The sequence below is a fragment of the Natator depressus genome, chromosome 23, assembly GCF_965152275.1.
Source record: "Natator depressus isolate rNatDep1 chromosome 23, rNatDep2.hap1, whole genome shotgun sequence".
Classification (NCBI taxonomy): Eukaryota; Metazoa; Chordata; order Testudines; family Cheloniidae; genus Natator; species Natator depressus.
Window position 1 is genome coordinate 3,447,646 of NC_134256.1, and position 19,047 is coordinate 3,466,692.

The 19,047-nt window shown below is 55.6% G+C and overlaps 1 protein-coding gene across 2 annotated transcripts in view; it reads right to left on the bottom strand.

Moving 5' to 3' along the window:
* Window positions 1-4,038: 4,038 nt before the first annotated feature.
* Window positions 4,039-19,047, bottom strand: part of LOC141976485 (leucine-rich repeat and fibronectin type III domain-containing protein 1-like) — a 52,065-nt gene continuing 37,056 nt past the window's right edge. For both annotated transcript variants that reach the window (XM_074937482.1, XM_074937481.1), the window contains 2 exons: window positions 9,547-10,955; window positions 4,039-5,574 (listed from right to left, as the gene is read on the bottom strand). In XM_074937482.1, the coding sequence (XP_074793583.1) occupies window positions 4,749-5,574; window positions 9,547-10,922 (2,202 nt within the window). In that variant the 5' untranslated portion in view covers window positions 10,923-10,955 and the 3' untranslated portion in view covers window positions 4,039-4,748. The remainder of the gene's footprint in view (window positions 5,575-9,546; window positions 10,956-19,047) is intronic.

The following is a 19,047-nucleotide window of genomic DNA, read 5'->3' on the forward strand; positions in this document are numbered from 1 at the left end:
AGCCTTTCCAAATCTCCCTCGAGCTCCATGTCTTCGTCACCTCGCCCTAATCCAGGCTGCAGCGCTGGGCTCCGCCTGCGGCTTGTTCTCCGCAGCCGGCCTTCGCTCACGCCCCCAAGCCGACTACGCCCTTTCTCTGCGCACACAGCCAGGAGGGACGGATTGGCCCCCAGGTCATCAGGTACTGAGCTGGTTCCTCCAGACAATGTGCCTGCTCAGAGGGGAACCCAGGAGTCCAGGATCCCACCGACCTGCTAGCTCCATTGCATGCTCCTCACGGAGATGGGAATAGAACCCAGGAGTACTGATTCCCATCCCCTCCAGCCAGCTCCCCCTAGAGGGGAAAGGCCTCATGTCCCATTCCCCGCCCCCCTGAGCCAGCTAATTATTTCTTGAAGATTTTATACATTTCCAGCATGGTTTAGCTATTGGTGGTAAGCCAATAATAATAATAATAACGAGCTTGTTTCCGTAATAAGTTAATTATCATGGCAAATCATTAACATAACAATGAGCCTCTTTATCATAACAAGCTAATTGCAACGAGGTGCTTACTGTAGCCCCTCATTAGCATAGCAGCAAGCTAATTACCACAATAATGAGCTCATTATGGTGCATCATTAGCATACTAATTAGCTCATTTGCATGGAAGCATCTGATCTCTTTTACTGGCTTTAAACTGGTAATTGTTCTTGGCCTTCCCATAATCGCCAAGACATCACAAACGTATAAAAGAACCAGACGGGGTCACACTGAGTCCTGTATTTCACTTCCTGGAAATTAGTCAAAGCCAGCTCATCAGGGCTTAGTCATCTGTGCATTGAGCCAATGAAAAGTTACAATGTCACATCACAATGGGCTGGTGTCATGTTGAGATGTCGGAGGTCGCATCAGGTTGCGTTGACCCAAAAAAAGACCAGGAGCTGGGATCTTGTGACCTAAATATCTTACCAAGCTGGGCTTGTTTTTTAATCTTCCCGGTGAGATCTACCAGACAAGACAAGTTTGACGTTTGTCCTCAGCCGCTTCTGAGTGAACCCAGGGAAGTCTTTCCAATGGGAGCATGGGTGGGGGTTTTTTGGGGGGCAGCGGGGGGGTCTCTCTTTAGACTAACCCAAAAGCAGCTGGGCTGATTGCCTGCGAACTTTCCACCCCGGCGAGTGGAAACCTGCCGCCTGGATGGGAAACACTTGGGAAAGTTATGAGCAATTGGAAAAAAGGGAAGAAAGAATTCACAGCAAGAAGGGTTGTTAGCTGGGTGGATTGGACTAAAGTTATGGGAAAGATGGGTGGCGGTGGGGGGGCGGGATTAAGGCCAGGTCAGAGACTGACTCACAGGCACGTTGTAGGAGCTCTTCTTGTTGCATCTGCCAATGGCTTCAGTGAACTGCTCAGCGTCCCATAAAATGCAAGGAGCTGGGCTCTCCGGGGAGCTCCCGTGCCTTGCTCATCCAGCTGCTCCGGCCGCTCAGCCTGCCATCCGGGCTCTGCGGCCTGGCACTGCCCCGTGCGGCTTGGGGGGCGGGGGAGAGAGTGACGGCAGCGCTGAGAGCTGGACAGGCTGGGCAGGCCACGGGGGCAGAACCTGGCTGGCTGACACAGCCCCCAGGACACACAGGAGCTGATCAGCACCGTGCAACGCATCCCCTACTGCGTGTGTGCAGGCAAACTCGCAAACACTACTCCTAAGACACACACACACTGCCCCAAATCAGTACACACACACACTGCCCCAATCAGTACACACACACACATACACACAGCCCCCAATCAGTACACACACACACACACACACTGCCCCAAATCAGTACACACACACACTGCCCCAATCGGTACACACACAGACACATACAAACTGCCCCAATCAGTACACACACACACACACACACTGCCTCAATCAGTACACACACACACACACACACACACACACACACACACACTGCCTCAATCAGTACACACACACACACACACACTGCCCCCAATCAGTACACACACACACACACACACACACACACACACGTCGGCTCTGCCCTTCACCGGCTGTATCTTCACAGAGACTGTTTGTAATTTCACAGGGTGTCCCCGGTGCCCTGCCCCCTTCCCGACCCAGGGGAGGCTGAGTTCTGGGGCGGGCGCACAGGCCAGGGGCACCTTCCTGGCCCTTCCTTCAACGTGGCAACCTCCCCCCGGCTCCACCAATCTTCCGCCCCCAGCAGCTTTCCTGCGCCCAGCGAGCAGGGTCAGTGCCCAGCCACACGCAGCTGTGGGGGGACTCCCAGCTACTGCAGTCCTGGCCTCTCCCAGCAGGGGGAGCTGTGGGGAGTGGGGCAGGGGCACTGGCTATGGGGGGAGCCCCAGCTACTGCAGTCCTGGCTTCTCCCAGCAGGGGGAGCTGTGGGGAGTGGGGCAGGAGCACTGGCTATGGGGGGAGCCCCAGATACTGCAGTCCTGGCTTCTCCCAGCAGGGGGAGCTGTGGGGAGTGGGGCAGGGGCACTGGCTATGGGGGGAGCCCCAGCTACTGCAGTCCTGGCTTCTCCCAGCAGGGGGAGCTGTGGGGAGTGGGGCAGGAGCACTGGCTATGGGGGGAGCCCCAGCTACTGCAGTCCTGGCTTCTCCCAGCAGGGGACGCTGTGGTGAGTGGGGCAAGAGCTGGGTGTGGGAGGAGCTCCCAGCTGCTCCAGTGCTCGCCTGTCCCAGCAGGGGGCGCTGTGCAGAGTGGGGCAGGGGCACTGGCTATGCGGGGAGGGCCCTTCTGGCTACTAATTCCATGTTCATGGACGTGCCGTTCTGGGCTCATCCTGTCTCTGCCAGGCGGGCAGGATGGGACCGGAGCCGGTGGGTCGCGAGATGGGCAGCAAATGATGTAGCCGACAGGGTCCAAAAGAACCGGCTCCGCCCTCCCCTCTTTGCTCGGCTCTTGGGCTTGTTAATTAGTAACATTTGCATATATTTCCATAGCCCCAAAGGCCTCAGTGCCCACCTGTAGCCCCCCAGCACCCAGTTTACCCCCCGCCCCCAACCTGCCTGGATCCCAGCTGGTCTCTCGTCACCCCCACACCACTGATGGATTTGCCCTCAGACTCCTGCTCTCCGACACCCACCTCTGCCATCTGTGCCCCCCCCTCGCCCTGTCTGGACACCACACCCATTCCCTCCCCCGCCTTGCTCTCTGCGCCTGCCCCCCCCACTCTGCGTCCAGCCCCCACCCCCGACACGACAGACACAGGCCGGACCCCGCTGCAGTTCACACATAAAAGGTTTTAATCACCTCCTGAAAAGGGGGGGCCATGCCCCAAAAGGGGACAGTGGGGGGAGAGGGATCGGGGGGGGATGAGGAAATAAGGAGGTTCAGGGGGCAGAGGGCACAGGTTTTTAATGTAAAAACTTGTGTTCGATACTCAAACAGCGTTTTCCTTTTAAAAAGTCATGATGGGGGAAGGATGATGGGAAATGGGGTACGGTGGAGGGGTTGGGGGGATGGATGTGGAATGGGGTACAGCTGTGGGAGCTGGGGTGGATGGAGAGGAATGGGGTACAGCTGTGGGAGCTGGGTGGATGGAAGTGAATGGGGTACAGCTGGGGAGGTTGGGGGAAGGATGGGGAATGGGGTACCACTGTGGGGGATGGGGGGATGGAAAGGAATGGGGTACAGCTGTGGGGGGTGGGGGGATCGATGAGGGATGGGGTACAGCTGTGGGAGCTGGGGTGGATGGAGAGGAATGGGGTACAGCTGGGGAGGTTGGGAAAAGGATGATGAATGGGGTACCACTGGGGGGGCTGGGTGGATGGATGGGGAATGGGGTACAGCTGGGGAGGTTGGGGGAAGGATGGGGAATGGGGTACCACTGTGGGGGATGGGGGGATGGAGAGGAATGGGGTACAGCTGTGGGGGTGGGGGGACGGATGGGGGATGGGGTACAGCTGGGGAGGTTGGGGGAAGGATGGGGAATGGGGTACTGCTGGGGGGCTGGGAGAGATGGTGGGGGATGGCTCTGGGGGATGGGCAGGTTGTGGGGGGATGGTGGGGGAATGGGGTACTGCTGGGGGGCTGGGGTGGATGGAAGGGGAGGGCACGGGGTGTAGGGGGGAGTTTGCTAGAGTAGGGTACAGTTTGGAATAACAGGGAAAGGGGCGATGACTTTTTCGATACTGAATACACTGAACACAGAAAATGATCTAGACCAGCCAGATACAATAAATAGGCCCCCCCACAGTCTGTGTCGGGGAGCAGGTGCCTGTCGCCCCCTTCCCAGAAACATTTGGGGGGGCAGGGGGAAATAGGTTTATTTTGCAACTAAACTCTGCTCCGTCCCCCATCCCGGACAGTTATTAATGCATAAAGATTTACTCAAGGTAAAAGGATCTTTGTAATTTCGTGTCATCTGTGCATGTGTCTGTGCTAGTCCTGCTCTGTCCTTCCCGTGCCGCCCGGCGCAGATGGGGTGGCGGGGGTCTCTGGAAACTCATCCCGTAGCCCCCCCACGCCCCTTCCTCTCCCTGCAGCCGGGCAGTCCCCTCCTTGCCCAAATGCTTGCGTTCGCTCCGTCCGTCGGGTGGTGTTTTCAGTCTCTGTCCTCCGTCTCTGCTCTTTAAGGCACCGCAGCGGAAGAGAGCCGGCGTCGGCGGGATCGGCGCAGGACCCCCGTCTGGGGCGGGTGGGTGAAACCTCCAAGCCCCCGGGGAACTGGTCGTGCGCCCCGTGGGCCCGACGAAATTGCCACCCCCGCAGCCCGCCCCGGGGCCCGTCTCAGACGGTGCTCTCCAGCATCCACTCGGTGCTGCTGAAGGTGACCCGGCGTTGGCTCAGCGGGCAGCCCTCCGCGTTCAGCTGGGACGTGGACATGTGCCGTTTTGTCCGTGCCCGGCGCGGGTAGCTGTGGCTCTGAAACAGAGAATAGTCCCCGTCGAAGGAGTGACGGTGGTGGTGAGTCCTCGACAGCTCCCGGGGAAAGAGGCCCACGCTGCCCAGCGTGGCCCGGTGCTGGCCGCCCGGCCCACTGTCCCGGAGGAGACCCAAGGAGCTGGTCACGCTGCTTTCGGGCTGGCCCTCCTCCGAGGACAGCAGGGCCACAGTCTGAAGGTCTGCCCCTGGCTTGGGGTCTCTCTTGTCCGGTTCGGGGGTGACGGGCGTGTCCTTCTTGGGCTCCGCCTCCATAGGCCCCGCCTCCTTAGGCCTCGCCTCCTGGAAGGTCTCGTATTTGTCCTCGGCGGGCTTGGAGGCCGGGGGCTGCCCGCCGTTGGTCTGGGAGTAGACGTTGCTGACCTTGGCTTTCTTGGGCCCCTCGTGCCCGCCGTGGACCTTGTAGCGGATCATGAGGATGATGATGAAGACCAGGACGGAGGCGACGATGATCCCGCCGATGATGATGATCATGGTGCCGCCCAGGAACTGGGTGTGCAGGGCGTGGCACTGGGCCGTCTCGCCCTCCGTGGTGAACTGGACGCAGCCCACCACCCTGGTGGCCGTCAGCGCCGTCACCCCGTCGTCGTAGACGGCCAGCACACACAGGTCGTAGGCCCGCCCCGCCGCCAGGTCGTTCACCAGGAAGGCCCGGCTGGACGGGGGGATCATCCTGGGAGAGGGGAGACACTGGTTAATTGCTGGGACAGCCCCTTGCCCCGTAGCCCAGGCCCCAGCCCCCTGGCACATCCTAGGGATATAACCCTAACCTCATAAAGCTCTCTGGGGTAGTGACCATCTTCCTGCTCTGTGTTTGTACAACATCTCACGCCGTAGGGTCCTGGTCCATAACTAAGAGTGCCAGGTGCTACTGTAACACCCCCTAATAGTGATAAAATGTACAGCTCCTGGCACAACAGGACCCCTAGTTATGGGCTAGGACCCCATTGTGCAAGGTGCTGTACATTTTATCACTATTAGGGGTGCTACGGTAGCACCTAGGCACTCTATTTATGGGGCAGGACCTTCCGTGCTGCCGTAATGTACATTTTATTGCTATTAGGTGTATTATGGGCAGAACCAAGGCTCCAACCCCATAACTAGAGTGCCTAGGTGCTATCATAATACACCTAATAGCAATAAAATGTACAGCACCTAGCACAATAGGGCCCTGGCCCACAACTAGGACTCCTACCATGACATTAACTGTCATCTGTAACCTATCATTTAAATCAGCTTCTGTACCAGACGACTGGAGGGTAGCTAATGTGACGCCAATTTTTAAGAAGGGCTCCAGAGGTGATCCCGGCAACTATGGGCCGGTAAACCTGACTTCAGTACTGAGCAAACTGGCTGAAACTACAGTAAAGAACAAAATTGTCAGACACAGAGATGAACCTAATTTGTTGGGAAATAGTCAACATGGTTTTTGTTTAGGGAAGTCAGGCCTCACCAGTCTACTAGAATTCTTTGAGGGGGTCAACAAGCATGTGGACAAAGGAGGTCCAGTGGATATAGTGTATTTAGATTTTCAGAAAGCCTTTGACAAGGTCCCTCACCAAACGCTCTTAAGCAAAATAAGCAGTCATGGGATAAGAGGGCAGGTGCTCTCATGGATTGGTAACTGGTTAAAAGACAGGAAACAAAGGGTAGGAATAAATGGTCAGTTTTCAGAACGGAGAGAAGTAAATAGTGGTGTCCTCCAGGGGTCTGTACTGGGCCCAGTCCTATTCAACATATTCAAAAACTACTGAAGATAGTTAAGTCCCAGGCAGAGTGCAAAGAGCTACAAAAGGATCTCTCAAAACTGGGGGACTGGGCAACAAAATGGCAGATGAAATTTAATGTTGATAAATGCAAAGTAACGCACACTGGAAAGTGTAATCCCAACTCTACATATACAATGATGGGGTCTAAATGAGCTGTTACCACTCCAGAGAGAGATCTCGGAGTCAGTGTGGAGAGTTCTCTGAAAACATCCACTCAATGTGCAGCGGCCGTCGAAAAAGCCAACAGGATGTTGGGAATCATCAGGAAAGGGAGAGAGAATAGGACAGAAAATATCATGTTGCCTCTATATAAATCCATGGTTCGCCCACACCTTGAATCCTGCATGCAGCTGTGGTCGCCCCATCTCAAAAGAGATATATTGGAATTGGAAAAGGTTCAGAAAAGGGCAACAAAAATGACTAGGGGGATGGAACAGCTTCCGTATGAGGAGAGATCAATAAGACTGGGACTTTTCAGCTTGGAAAAAAGGCGACTAAGGGGGGATGTGATAGAGGTCTATAAAATCACGAGTGGTGTAGAGAAAGTAAATCAGGAAGTGTTATTTACTCCTCCTCATAATGCAAGAACAAGGGGCCATCAAATTAAATTAATAGGCAGCAGGTTTAAAACAAATACAAGAAAGTATTTTTTCACGCAACGCACTGTCAACCTGTGGAACTCCTTGCCAGAGGGTGTTGTGAAGGGCAATACTATGACGGGGTTCAAAAGGGAGTTAGATAGATTCATGGGGGATAGGTCCATCAATAGCTATTAGCCAGAATGGGCAGGGATGGTGTCCCTAGCCTCTGTTTGCCAGAAGCTGGGAATGGGTGATAGGGGATGGATCACTTGATGATAACCTATCTGTTCATTCCCTCTGGGACACCTGGCACTGGCCACTGTCGGAAGACAGGATATTGGGCTTGATGGACCTTTGGGTCTGGTCGTTCTTATGTTCTTATGTTCATAATACACCTAATAGTAATAAAATGTACAGCGCCTGGCACAATGGGAGGCCTAGTTATGGGCTGGGACCTTCAGTGCTACCATAATCACCTAAGAGCAATAAAAAATTCAGGTTCAGGGGAGTGCTGGGTTTGGGCCAGTTTCGCTGGCCTGTTTGTGTCCTGAACATCAGCGAAGTAGTAATAATAATTCTGAAGAGGCTATAATTGTCTTTTCTTTTTTGACCTTTCGCTTGAAAATTTCTGCCAAATTTAAAACCTACAAAAAGAAGCCCTCCCTTTGGAAAGAAAATGGTTTCTTTGACCGGCCATGATTTTTTTGGTTTGCTGAAAAATTCAAAACACATTTTAATTTCAGTTGGTCCGGAATCAATTTTTCCTCCCCACCCCGCCAAATTTTTTTGAACCTGCCAGCAAACCAAAAAAATCTGTTATTTGTACAGCTCTACTTGTGGTCCGTGACAGCCCCTGTGCCTCACCCTAGAGGTAGCTGCATCTCACTGCTGAGCACAGGATCTTTGTATAAACAGCTGTGATGCCCCACCCCAGAGGTGGCTGCATCTCAGCAGCAGGGGGAGCAACTCCTGCACTTACCTACGCACAAAGAGTAATGTCACACACACAGGAGTGTCACAAAACACGTGTGCGCACAGTAGTGGCTCACATGCACGCACACACACACACTGGGGAGCTCACACACATTGAGAAATGGCTTATAACTTACAGACACACCCACACACGGTAATAGCTCACACACACACTAAGCAATGAGCAATGGCTTATAACACAGACACACACTCTCTGCTGTCCCTGTTTTCAAAGGCTGCAGAGGGAGCCATTACCCCTTTGTAATTTCCCTCCATTAACTCCCTGCCCTATGCCCCCTACCTCCCGCTCCCACACCCTGCTGACCCAGCAGTTGTTAATCCCACCCAGGAATGGAGTCACAGGGCCCGGATTCTGCACCTCGCTGGACTGGAAACCCCGCCATCCCCTGATACAGATTCCAGCCGCGTGGCCAGGCTCGCTACTGGTGATGACCAAAGGGTTCGGTTGCCATTCACCCCAAAGCCCAAGGCTAGCCAGGATCGCACTACTGGAACGCAGCCACCTCTGGGGTGGAGGGCGACAGCCAGGTGCACAAGGAAAGGGGAATCTTGGGCAGAGGGGCTTGGATCTGAAGCAAAGCTGTGCCAGACCTTTAGCATCTTGTAAGCTGTGGAAATTGAGGCAGCGGCGGTGGGATTTGAACCTGTCACTCTGGGAAACCTAATTATATGGAGCCAGATAATTGGAGCTCAAAGCCCTCTGCCCTGCCCCCTCCTTCCCTGCAGCATTGCTGCTCCTGGCCTGGGTTCGCCCTGGCATTGGGGTGATCCACAGCTCTCTCCCCACATCCCCCACCCACGGAAATTTCCAGCCAGTTTCATGGCTGTGATGCTTCCCCCAGAATTTCCCCAAGGGCAGAACTGAGAGAGACCCCCACAGGGCAGTGCAGGCTGGGAGCTAGTGAGCAGAGTCTGTCCATATCCGGCCACTCTCCTACCCTTCCTCTGCCTCTGGCTGCACTGAGGCCAGTGGGGCTACCCGGGGATGAGAGAGGCCAGGCTTCAGTTACACCTGGTGCATCGCCCACTCGTTAAGTGGTGCGTACAAGAGGGGGTGCTATTAAGAGGATAACAACCTACTACTGCCACCAGTGACTCTTCTTTAGCACCTGCTTCTAATGCCCCTGGTTCCAGCCCTGCTGATGGCCCATGGACACCATCCATCATCAAGCTGGGGGTGCTATTAAGAGGACAACAACCTACTACTGCCACCAGTGGCTCTTCTTTAGCACCTGCTTCTAATGCCCCTGGTTCCAGCCCTGCTGATGGCCCATGGACTCCGTCCGCCAGCCCAGCCCTCACCTGTACACCAGCGAGTCATCCAGGGAGCTGTTATACTGAATCTGGTACATGCGGATGCCGGGAATGTGCCGCTCCGAGGGCCAGTGGATCATCACCGAGGTGGAGGTGAGCTCAGCCGCCACAATCTTCTTCTCCAGGTGGTTCTTGGTGTCGTTGGCACCCGACTTGGCGGAGGTGGTGATGTCAGACGAGCCGGGGTCGGGCTCCTTCATGTGGCCCGTGTTGTTGACCAGCAACGGCAGCGGCACGATGCAGACCTCCACGGGGGCGGTGGCTTCGCCGGCGGCATTGGAGGCGATGCAGGTGAAGACCCCGTTGTCCTTGAGCGTGGTGATGTGCACCTCCAGCGTGCCGTTGTCGTAGACCGTGGCGCGGGTGGTGTTGTGGATCATCTTCCCGTCAGGCGCGATCCAGTGGATGGAGGGGTCGGGGTCTCCCACCGCCTTGCACTTGAGGCTGACTCCCTGGCCCTCCATGATGAAGGCCTTGGAGGAGTACTGGCGCGTGATGAGGGGCTGCTCGCAGATGAACTCCTCCTCGGGGATGGACCAGAAGTACTTATCCATCAGGTGCTCGGGAGAGGCGCAGGTCTCCAGGTCGTCCTCCCGTGTCAGGCGCCGGAGCCAGAGCAGCTCGCAGTTGCAATGCAAGGGGTTGCCTCCGAAGCTGATGGTCAAGGTGGACGGGTGGGAGCCCCGGACGTTCGCCAGCACCTGAGCCCGGAGGAAGAGGTTGTCCGGGGGCAGCTTCTGCAGCCGGTTGGAGGTCATGTCCAAACGCACCAGCTTGTGGAGCTGGGAGAAGGTGCCCTCGGCGATATGGTCGATGAGGTTGTGATCCAGGGTCAGGGTGTTCAGACTGACCATCTGCCCGATGGCCTCCCACGGCAGCGTCTCCAGGTTGTTGTAGGACAAATCCAGGTCCTCCACGGTGGCCAGGAACTCGTCGAAGGAGGCCGGCTGGATGTTGCTGATCTGGTTGTTGCCCAGGATGAGGTGCCGGAGGTTGCCCAGGCCTTTGAAGTGCTCGTTGCGGAGGGAGGCCAGCCGGTTGCTGTTCATATGCAAGGCGCGCAAGGCCCGCAGGTCGGAGAAGGCGTAGGGCATCACCTGGCTGATGGTGTTCCGGGAGAGGGTCAGGTGCACCAGGTTGGTCATGTTGGAGAAATCCTTGCGCCGGATGATGGTGATGAAGTTGTCCGTCAGCCGCAGCTCCACCGTGCGCCGGTCGATGGATGGCGGCACGAAGAGCAGCCCCGTCTTGGCGCACAGCATGGTCAGGGTGGGCGAGATGTTCTGGCAGATGCAGCGGCCGGGGCAGTGCTGACCCTTTGCCATGGTGCCGAGCATCAAAAGGGGCAGGAGGAGTTTTTCCATGGTACTGGCCCTTGCTTCCTCCCTGCCCGGGCTCTGCGGGCAAGAGGCACAAAAATCATTGGTGACAAACCAACAGCGGCAAATTGCTTCCCAAGCGCTGTCCCCCTCTACTAGCCAGTCTAAGCATTCAGGCGGCTGCAGCCCATTCCCTAGGGGCAGCTCCGTCTCAGCGCTGGGTGAGGGATCCCTGTATAAACAGCCTCCGTGTCCCACCCCAGAGACAGCTGCATCTCACTACCGCGCAAAGGATCTTTGTATAAAACAGCCCCTGTGCTCCACTCTGGATTCTAAAGCTCAGATGGCAGAGGTCCCGTCCAAGTGCCCCCCCAGCTTGTGGAGCTGTGAGGCCCCCCCCCAGTTCGATTCCTGTGACCGACGGACCCCTCTGGGGACATCATCTTAAAAAAAAGGGGCCCCCAACGGATACTGCCTGGATCTTTTTGTGGCTAGCCCCATCCCAGCGTCACCAGGGGTGGGAAATCGTGAGTCATGCCCCTAGAGAAATCGTGAGACCTTGCTCGAAAATCACGAGGGTTTACCCTAAGCGAAGCTTCAGAGCAGATCCTTTTTGTGAGTCGCCTCCTGGTTTTTGAGACGTTAGGGGTCCCGTTGCCAAGTTTTTCTCAGCCACCACCAACTTACTTATTTTTAAATGAAAGCTTAAATCCTTACAGGATCTCGTGCCTCCGGGAGCTGGCGATTGAAGGAAAAACACCAGGCATCGCCAGGCTTGGGATAAAAGCATGAGAGGTGACAACACGGCCAACACCCACTGGGTTGCTTCCTCATGCTTGATTTGCTTGGAATTTTCCAACCCCTCCCCGCAAACCCTCCTCATTTCCCCTCCCCCCACCTGGAAGGGTTTTTTTTTTGTTTTGTTTTGTTTTATTGGCCAGTTGTTTGTGGTTTGCTGGGGGTTGTTGTTTTTTTAAATTTTGCACGGTTTGCCATTTTCCAAAAATGAGACATTTTCAAACACGGGATTTTAAAAAAAGAAACAAAGAAACTTTATTTTTATTGGGGGGGGAGGCCGAGAATATCCCATCATTTGGTGAAAAAAAAATCATTTTTGGAAAATTTCTATCTCCAAAAACAGAAAAAAAAATGAAAAAATCACCTCTCCCCTCCCTCCCTTTTTCATAGATTTGAACGTCTGAAAAGCCAGGTATGATAGTGTAGTTTGACCTGCCCGGATATCCTGTCCCAAGGCATCAATCAGTCCATACAGCGGGCAAAATTCCATTTCTAATCACGGGCCTTGTGGGTTGGGGTGTTCCTTTCAGCCCCCGTGTTCCCCCCAATTCACTGTTGGCACAGACATTTGCTGATCTTTGTGCACAAATGCAACCCCCCACCCCGCCCGCCCAATCTCAGTCACCGCCCAGCACAAACAATCTTGGTCAGGCCCTCTACACACCACTGTCATCTACCTAATAATAGAATTGCCTTGAGACCAGTCAACGATCAGAGGTGAAGACACCATTAAAAAATAAATCTTCCCCACCCCTTCAGAAAACCCTTGAACAGGAACAACTGGGAAACCTTCAGATCCTCAAATCCAAGGTTCCTTGTGGCCCAGACACAGTGCCTCAGTTTCCCCACTATGCTCTTCAGCCTTGGGTGTGACTTGATTCCTCTCACCAAGCCGCTTCAGAGAGTGTCTCCCACCTCCCCTGCGTCTGGGGCAATGGACTGTGACAAAGTGGGAATTTTCTGTCATATTTTTATGAAGCCTATGTGTGCCTTAGTTTCCCCTATTTTTCACAAGGCTGTCGGGGTGGGGAAGGACTGTTGGCTCTCCGGACAAGTGCAGCCCTCCTGTCACACCGCTGCTCACATTCCTCTGAAATAGATGTCAACTCCATGACATGAGGGATAAATAGGGACAGGACTGATGGCTACAAAACCACGAGGGGGCGGGGAGGGGCGGAGAAGGGCGATCAGGAGCTTCGGCTCACCCCCTCTCGTCATCCAAGGGCGAAAGGATGTTGGGCGGAAAGGGGACAAATTCAAAGCCAGTCCCTTTCCACATGCCACGCCATTGGCCTGTGGAACTCACAGCCACATGAATCCCACCCAGGTCAGGATTCAGGGAGGGATTGCTCATGGCTCAGATATGAAGACTAGCCAGGATTAGAAGAGCTCATGCTGACAAGGATGAAACAGCTTCTCCCGGGCTTACGCCGCTCTCTGGCTAATAGAGAACAGCACGAGCCCGAATGTGAGGGGCAGATTGTTCCCCATCTGCTACTGTGGGGTTCCTACCCTTCCTCTGGAGCCATGCACACACCCTCACCCTGGGAGACCCCCCAGAAAACATGCTCTAGGAATGTATCCCAATATCCCCACACAATCTCTCTCCAGAGACTTTCCGGTGCCCAGTAGGAGCGTGGGGGGCTGATGCAAACCCCCAGGGCAATGAGAAGCAGCCGCACTCAGGCACCTGGCTAGCCCCTCATCCTGTTTCCATTGGGGGGAGGTTGGCTTTGACCCATCAGTATTCCCCCCACCCCACCCCAAGCGTCTAGTCGCGGCCCAGCGCTCCGCTGTCAGTCTGCACCCTGGCAGGCAGGCTGGTGACGGGATTGCGGCTGACAGCTGCGATGTGATTTTTATCCGGAGCAGCCGAGTGTGACGGCACTGAACCGGGCCCAGGAGATGGAGCCGGCTCCAACACGTGGCGGCTCAGACACGGCCCTGGCCCCCATGGGCTGCCCAGGCTCAGAGCCGGCGCCTCCTAAAGGCCCCATGTCCCATTCCCTGAGCCAGCCAGTCCCCTGCCCTGGGCTGGATCAGCGTCAGCGCCCCCTCCTGGAAGAGACTGGGACTGCGTTAGCTGGGAGCCGCCCCAGCCTCCCCCAGCTCCAGAATCTCCCCCCGCCCCCACTCCACAAAGCACAGGCCTGGAAACTCATCACAGAATCTCTGGCCATTGCAACAAGCCTGTCCCCTCCACTCATTCACGCCATCCGTCCCTCTAAGTCCTCAGCCTGGCCCCGCTGTCCCTGAGCACCCCCGTCCTCATGCCCACACCCCACAGTGCACCTCCCAGCCAGATGGCACCATGGCCGGGTAAAGGGGCACCTGACTCTCATACCTGGCTGGCTGCATCTGTGAGGTCCGCTCCTCACACTCCTGGCCAGGGAGCTCTCAGCCACCCAGCTGCGGATCCCCAGCATGGTGAGGCCACTGCCAGGCAGGCCCCGTCATGTTACCAGCCTTTCCTTGGAGATGCAACCCTCGGGGGGCAGGGGGTGTCTTTGCAAGCACCTAGCCTGGCACATGGGGGTATCTACGAACTTCCAGAGCCACCCCCACCAAACTAAGGGGAGCCCCACTGCAAACCGTAGGCTCTCATCTCCTTGACCAAGGAGATTGCCACCAGCATCTCCATTTTGCAAGTTGGGGAAACTGAGGCACAGAAAGAGTAGCGAGCAGCCAGTCAGCAGAAGAGCCAGCATTAGAACCCAGGCATCCTGCGTGCCTGTCCCATCCTCTTCACACTGGGCCAAGCAGCTGCTGTGGAATAAGGTTACACTTGAGAGAAATTGTGACCCAGTGCAGAAATGCTCAGTACACCTGGGTTCCAGTCATAGAATCAGAGAAGATTAGGGTTGGAAGAAACCTCAGGAGGTCACCTAGTCCAATCCCCTGCTCAAAGCAGGACCAACCCCAACTAAATCAGTCTGGTCTCTGTCACTTCTCTGTTGGGTGAGTTTGGGCAGGTCATCTCGCCGCTCTCTGCCTCAGTTTCCCCGCTCAGTCTTTAGCTGTCAAGACCGTGAGCACTTTGGGGGCAGGGATTGTCTCTCACTTGGGGTCTGTGCAGCACCCAGCCTGACAGGGGACCCCATCTGATCTCGGCCGGCGTCTGGCACAGCACCTGGCCTGACGGGGGACTCCCCGCGCATGGCCGGGGTCTGACACAGCGCCCGGCCCGAAGGGGGACCCCCCACCCCACTCATAGCTGGGGCTTTTAGGTGCTACACTTAATAATAATCCAACACAGGTGACGGGGAAAGTTTCACCCTCAGCCACACACTGACCACCCCGCTCCAACTGGCTGCGATTTGAGAACTGGGGGGCTAATTCCTAGCCCCCGCTGTCTGTACCATGATCTTGTTTCACAGGCAATTCGAGGGGCGGAGGGAAGAAAGCACCATACGAACTGCAATGGAGGGAGGGTCCTGAGTCTTTATGGTTCAGTGTTTTATAAAGGGAAAAGCAACGCTCGTTATACCCTACAATCCCACCACCCCCACCACGTTTTTAACCCCCCTGGGGAGCTGCCGTCCTAAGAGGAGTCACACACCCGAGATGTGAGTGAGAGCCTCTGCTCCTCATCATTGCAGTATCTGAGCACCTCCCAGGCTGCAGTGTATTTATTCACACTACCCCATCCCCACAGGAGCCCCATTGTACTGATGGGGAAACTGAGGCATGGAGTGGCTGCTCAAGGAGGAGCATCAGTAGGAGAGCCGAGACACTAGTGCCCTAAGTCTGGCGCCATCCTGCGGCTCTCAAGCAGCTGCTTAATGCCGAGCAGTTTCACGAAAGACCAGAATGCAACTCAGAAGTCCTGACAGCCAGTTAGCTTGGTTCAAACCTCTACACGCCACTCCCCTCCCAGAGCCGGGGATCGAACCCAGGAGTTCTGGCTTCCAGCCCCCCTGCTCTAACCACTAGACCCCACTCCCCTCCCAGAGCCAGGAATAGAACTCAGGAGTCCTGGCTTCCAGTCCCCCCAGCTCTAACCAACCAGACCCCACATCCCAGAGCCAGGGATAGAACCCAGGCATCCTGGCTCCCAGCCCCCACTGCTCTAACCACTAGACACCACTCCCCTGCCAGAGCCAGGAATAGAACCCAGGAATCCTGGCTTCTTGCCCGCCCCCGATCTAAACCCTAGAACACTGCCCCTGTGTGCGGACGAAAACAACCCCTGCTGTTGCCAGGCAGATGTGGATCGAAGTCAGCGGCGGCTCTGAGCCTTTATCTCTCTTTCTCTCCCCAAGGAGAAGAGAATCAATTACACCGAGCGAGCGAGAAATGGCGGGGAAGAGAGAGAGATGGAGGGCGGAGGAAGAGGCTACAGCCACTGCCCTGCTAAGCTCAGCTGGTCAGCCACAGCCCCTCCCCATGACTGGGAGCCAGACCCTCCCCCTGCTAACCCGAGTGCCCCCTCCCAGCACCTTATCATGGGGGGAAGATAGGAGCTACAGAGGGCATGGCTGGGGCTTTTACTATGGTGGGGGTGTCACAGGCTCAGCTGCCGTGGTGCACCCCCTGCTGGCCAAGCCTGGCGGGGCAGGCACGCCCTGCCTCCGCTTCCCCTCCCCAAGGTGTTTGGTCTTTCCCAGGTCACTCTCAGCGTGAAATCCCCTCCCAGGGTAACAGGCCAGGCAAACAAACAGTCAGTTCCTCCACCCGGCTCAGATGCCTCTTCACCCACCTCCCGGACTCCCGTTCCCACTCCGGGGCCGAGCCCTGACTCCCAGGAGCCCCTCCCCCCAGACCAGCACCACTTACTCCCCATAGTTCCTGTCCCCGCCCCCCTGCGTTCTCTGCCCTTTGGTGGGGCCCAGACATTTCTCAGGCTGGCTGAAATCCCAGTTAGTCCTGGCTCTTAGGCTGGCAGACAGCAGGTACAGCAGATTGTACATGGCTGGCTACCCCAGCACACTGCCCCATTACGGGGCTGTTGGGGGGGGGGTAGGTACAGAAAGAGCATCAATGGAGCTTTTATTGTGGTGGGGGGGTACGAGTTGCATAGCGCACGGTTGGCTGCTATTGTGGCGGGGGTATTACAAATGCCGTGATGGCAGGGCTTGTATTCTGGCCGGGAGGTCTGTGTGTCAAACAAGAGCCATCCATGCCTTTCTGCTGGCATAACCCCGCGCTAGACCCAGCAGTGCTGAGGGGCAGTGCCTCTATTGGGGTCCATCCAGGCCCTCTTCTATCCCCGCAGACAATTCCCAGACGGAGGTGTGACGTTATTGACTTGAACTGGGACCGTATAGAACACTGTTGCAACCAAGGTCCTGTAGTGGCACCAAATCTTGCATAAAGGGGGTCAGATAAGGTGTCTAAGACAAGGTTATGGTTTGCTGGTTATGATGATGCTGTCTGTTTGCATGTATCATTTTTGTATTCAAAGATATAAGTATTGGCTCTAGACTGTCTGTATTTCAAACTTGTGCTCTGCTTCTGGGGGACACCCCAGACAAGTTGGTCTCAGCTCTGCCTAGCCTGCTGGATGGCCCATTAAGGACCATCAGCTGTACAACGGACCCACTGAGAGAAGGCAGACACGCCTGGGGACTCAGCAAGGTGTGCAGGGACCTGCCTGTGGACAGAACTCTGAGGTTTTTCCAGGCTGTGTGCTGGGCAGCTTGTCTTTGGGACAAAGACAGAAAGACCACATGGCAAGAGACTATAAAAGGCTTCTGCAGCTCCTCCATCTTGTCTTCAATCCTGCTTCTGACCTCTGGAGGGGCTTTGCTACGCTGAAACTTTGAACCAAGGACTGAAAGACCCATCCCAGCTGTGGATGGATTCCAGAGACTGGATCTGAACCTGCAGCCTATTCCATCCCTGCGACAAGCCTGAACCAAGAACTTGACCATGACTGTATGGAATTGATTCCATGTAACCAGTTCTCGCTCTCATCTGTATCTTTTTCCTTTTATGAATAAACCTCTAGATTTTAGATTCTAAAGGATGGGCAACAGCGTGATTTGTGAGTAAGATCTAACTTGTATATTGACCTGGGTCTGGGGCTTGGCCCTTTGGGATCGAGAGAACCTTTCTTCTTTTAATGGGGTATTGGTTTTCATAACCATTTGTCCCATAACGAGTGGCGCCGGTGGTGATACTGGGAAACTGGAGTGTCTAAGGGAATTGCTTGTGTGACTTGTGGTCAGCCAGTGGGTAAAACCAAAGTCTTCTCTGTCTGGCTGGTTTGGTTTGCCTTAGAGGTGGAAAAACCCCAGCCTTGGGCTGTAACTGCCCGGCTTGAAGCAATTTGTCCAGAACTGGCACTCTCAGTTGGGTCCCGCCAGAACCAGCATCGTTACAGGGGGTAGCTGCGCCATGCCAGCTGCCGCTCGGCTACCCAATGGATGGCACAGCAGGGACACAGCCGTGGGCGCTCATTTAGACACACATCTTAGCCGGCCCATGTTCACAGCCCCGCCGCACTGACGCCTCTGTTTATGGAGGAGCTGGGACAGAAGCACTCTCCTCCCCACCAGCTGTTCTCAGGGGCTATATTTAGGAACAGAACTCAGGTGTCCTGACTCCCAGCACCCCCTGCTCTACCTAGCCTGGCTTCCCGACCCTTCCATTGATAGAGTGGGATGCGCCCCCTCTCCGGCCCGTACAGCTGTCTGCAGGCCTGAGCCCCGGAGATAGGACCATTAATTTTTCACAAGGCCTAACGAGCTGGAAGTGGAAGCTAGCTGCTCCGCACAGTGGCATGGGCCCTAACCCTGTAAGCATGATAATGCAAACCCGTAATATACCAGCGAGCGGAGTAACAAGGCAGAGGAGGGAGTGGGAGCTGTCCCCCGATGGATGGAAGCGGACTGCGTTTCATAGGACCTATACCGCAGACATCAGTCCGGGGGCGGGAGGGCGGGATACTCCATGATGGCACAAAAGGCTCCTCCCCGAGGAGCAGCTTTGGAATTGAATAAAGCTAAACAGAATTAAGGCCCCTTTAATTCTGAATCAGAGCATCCACAAAGGGTTTAACTAACCCATTTTAAGAGTTCATTTGGATTAGCTCCCCCTGTAGACAAGCAAGGGTCTGTCGCAGTTTGCTGCCAATGCAGGATTCAGATCCCCTTGGAACCTGGGGCGGCAGCCTGGGGAGGAGTCGCCCGGGCCAGCCAGGACATAGCCAGATAGGCAGCCACCACCCAGCTGTTCCAGGGCCTGGGAAGTGGGTTACCCTGCCATTGCCATTCACATCATTTCCTGCCGGTGTTTCCCTCCGCAGATCCCTTCAAACGGCCATCAGGCCGGTTAACATGGCACCGATCAGCCGGGGGGGCAGAGGGTTCTCATAACAAACGTACCACCCTCCTCCGCCCCAAGACACAACCCTCGGGCTGTCTCATCT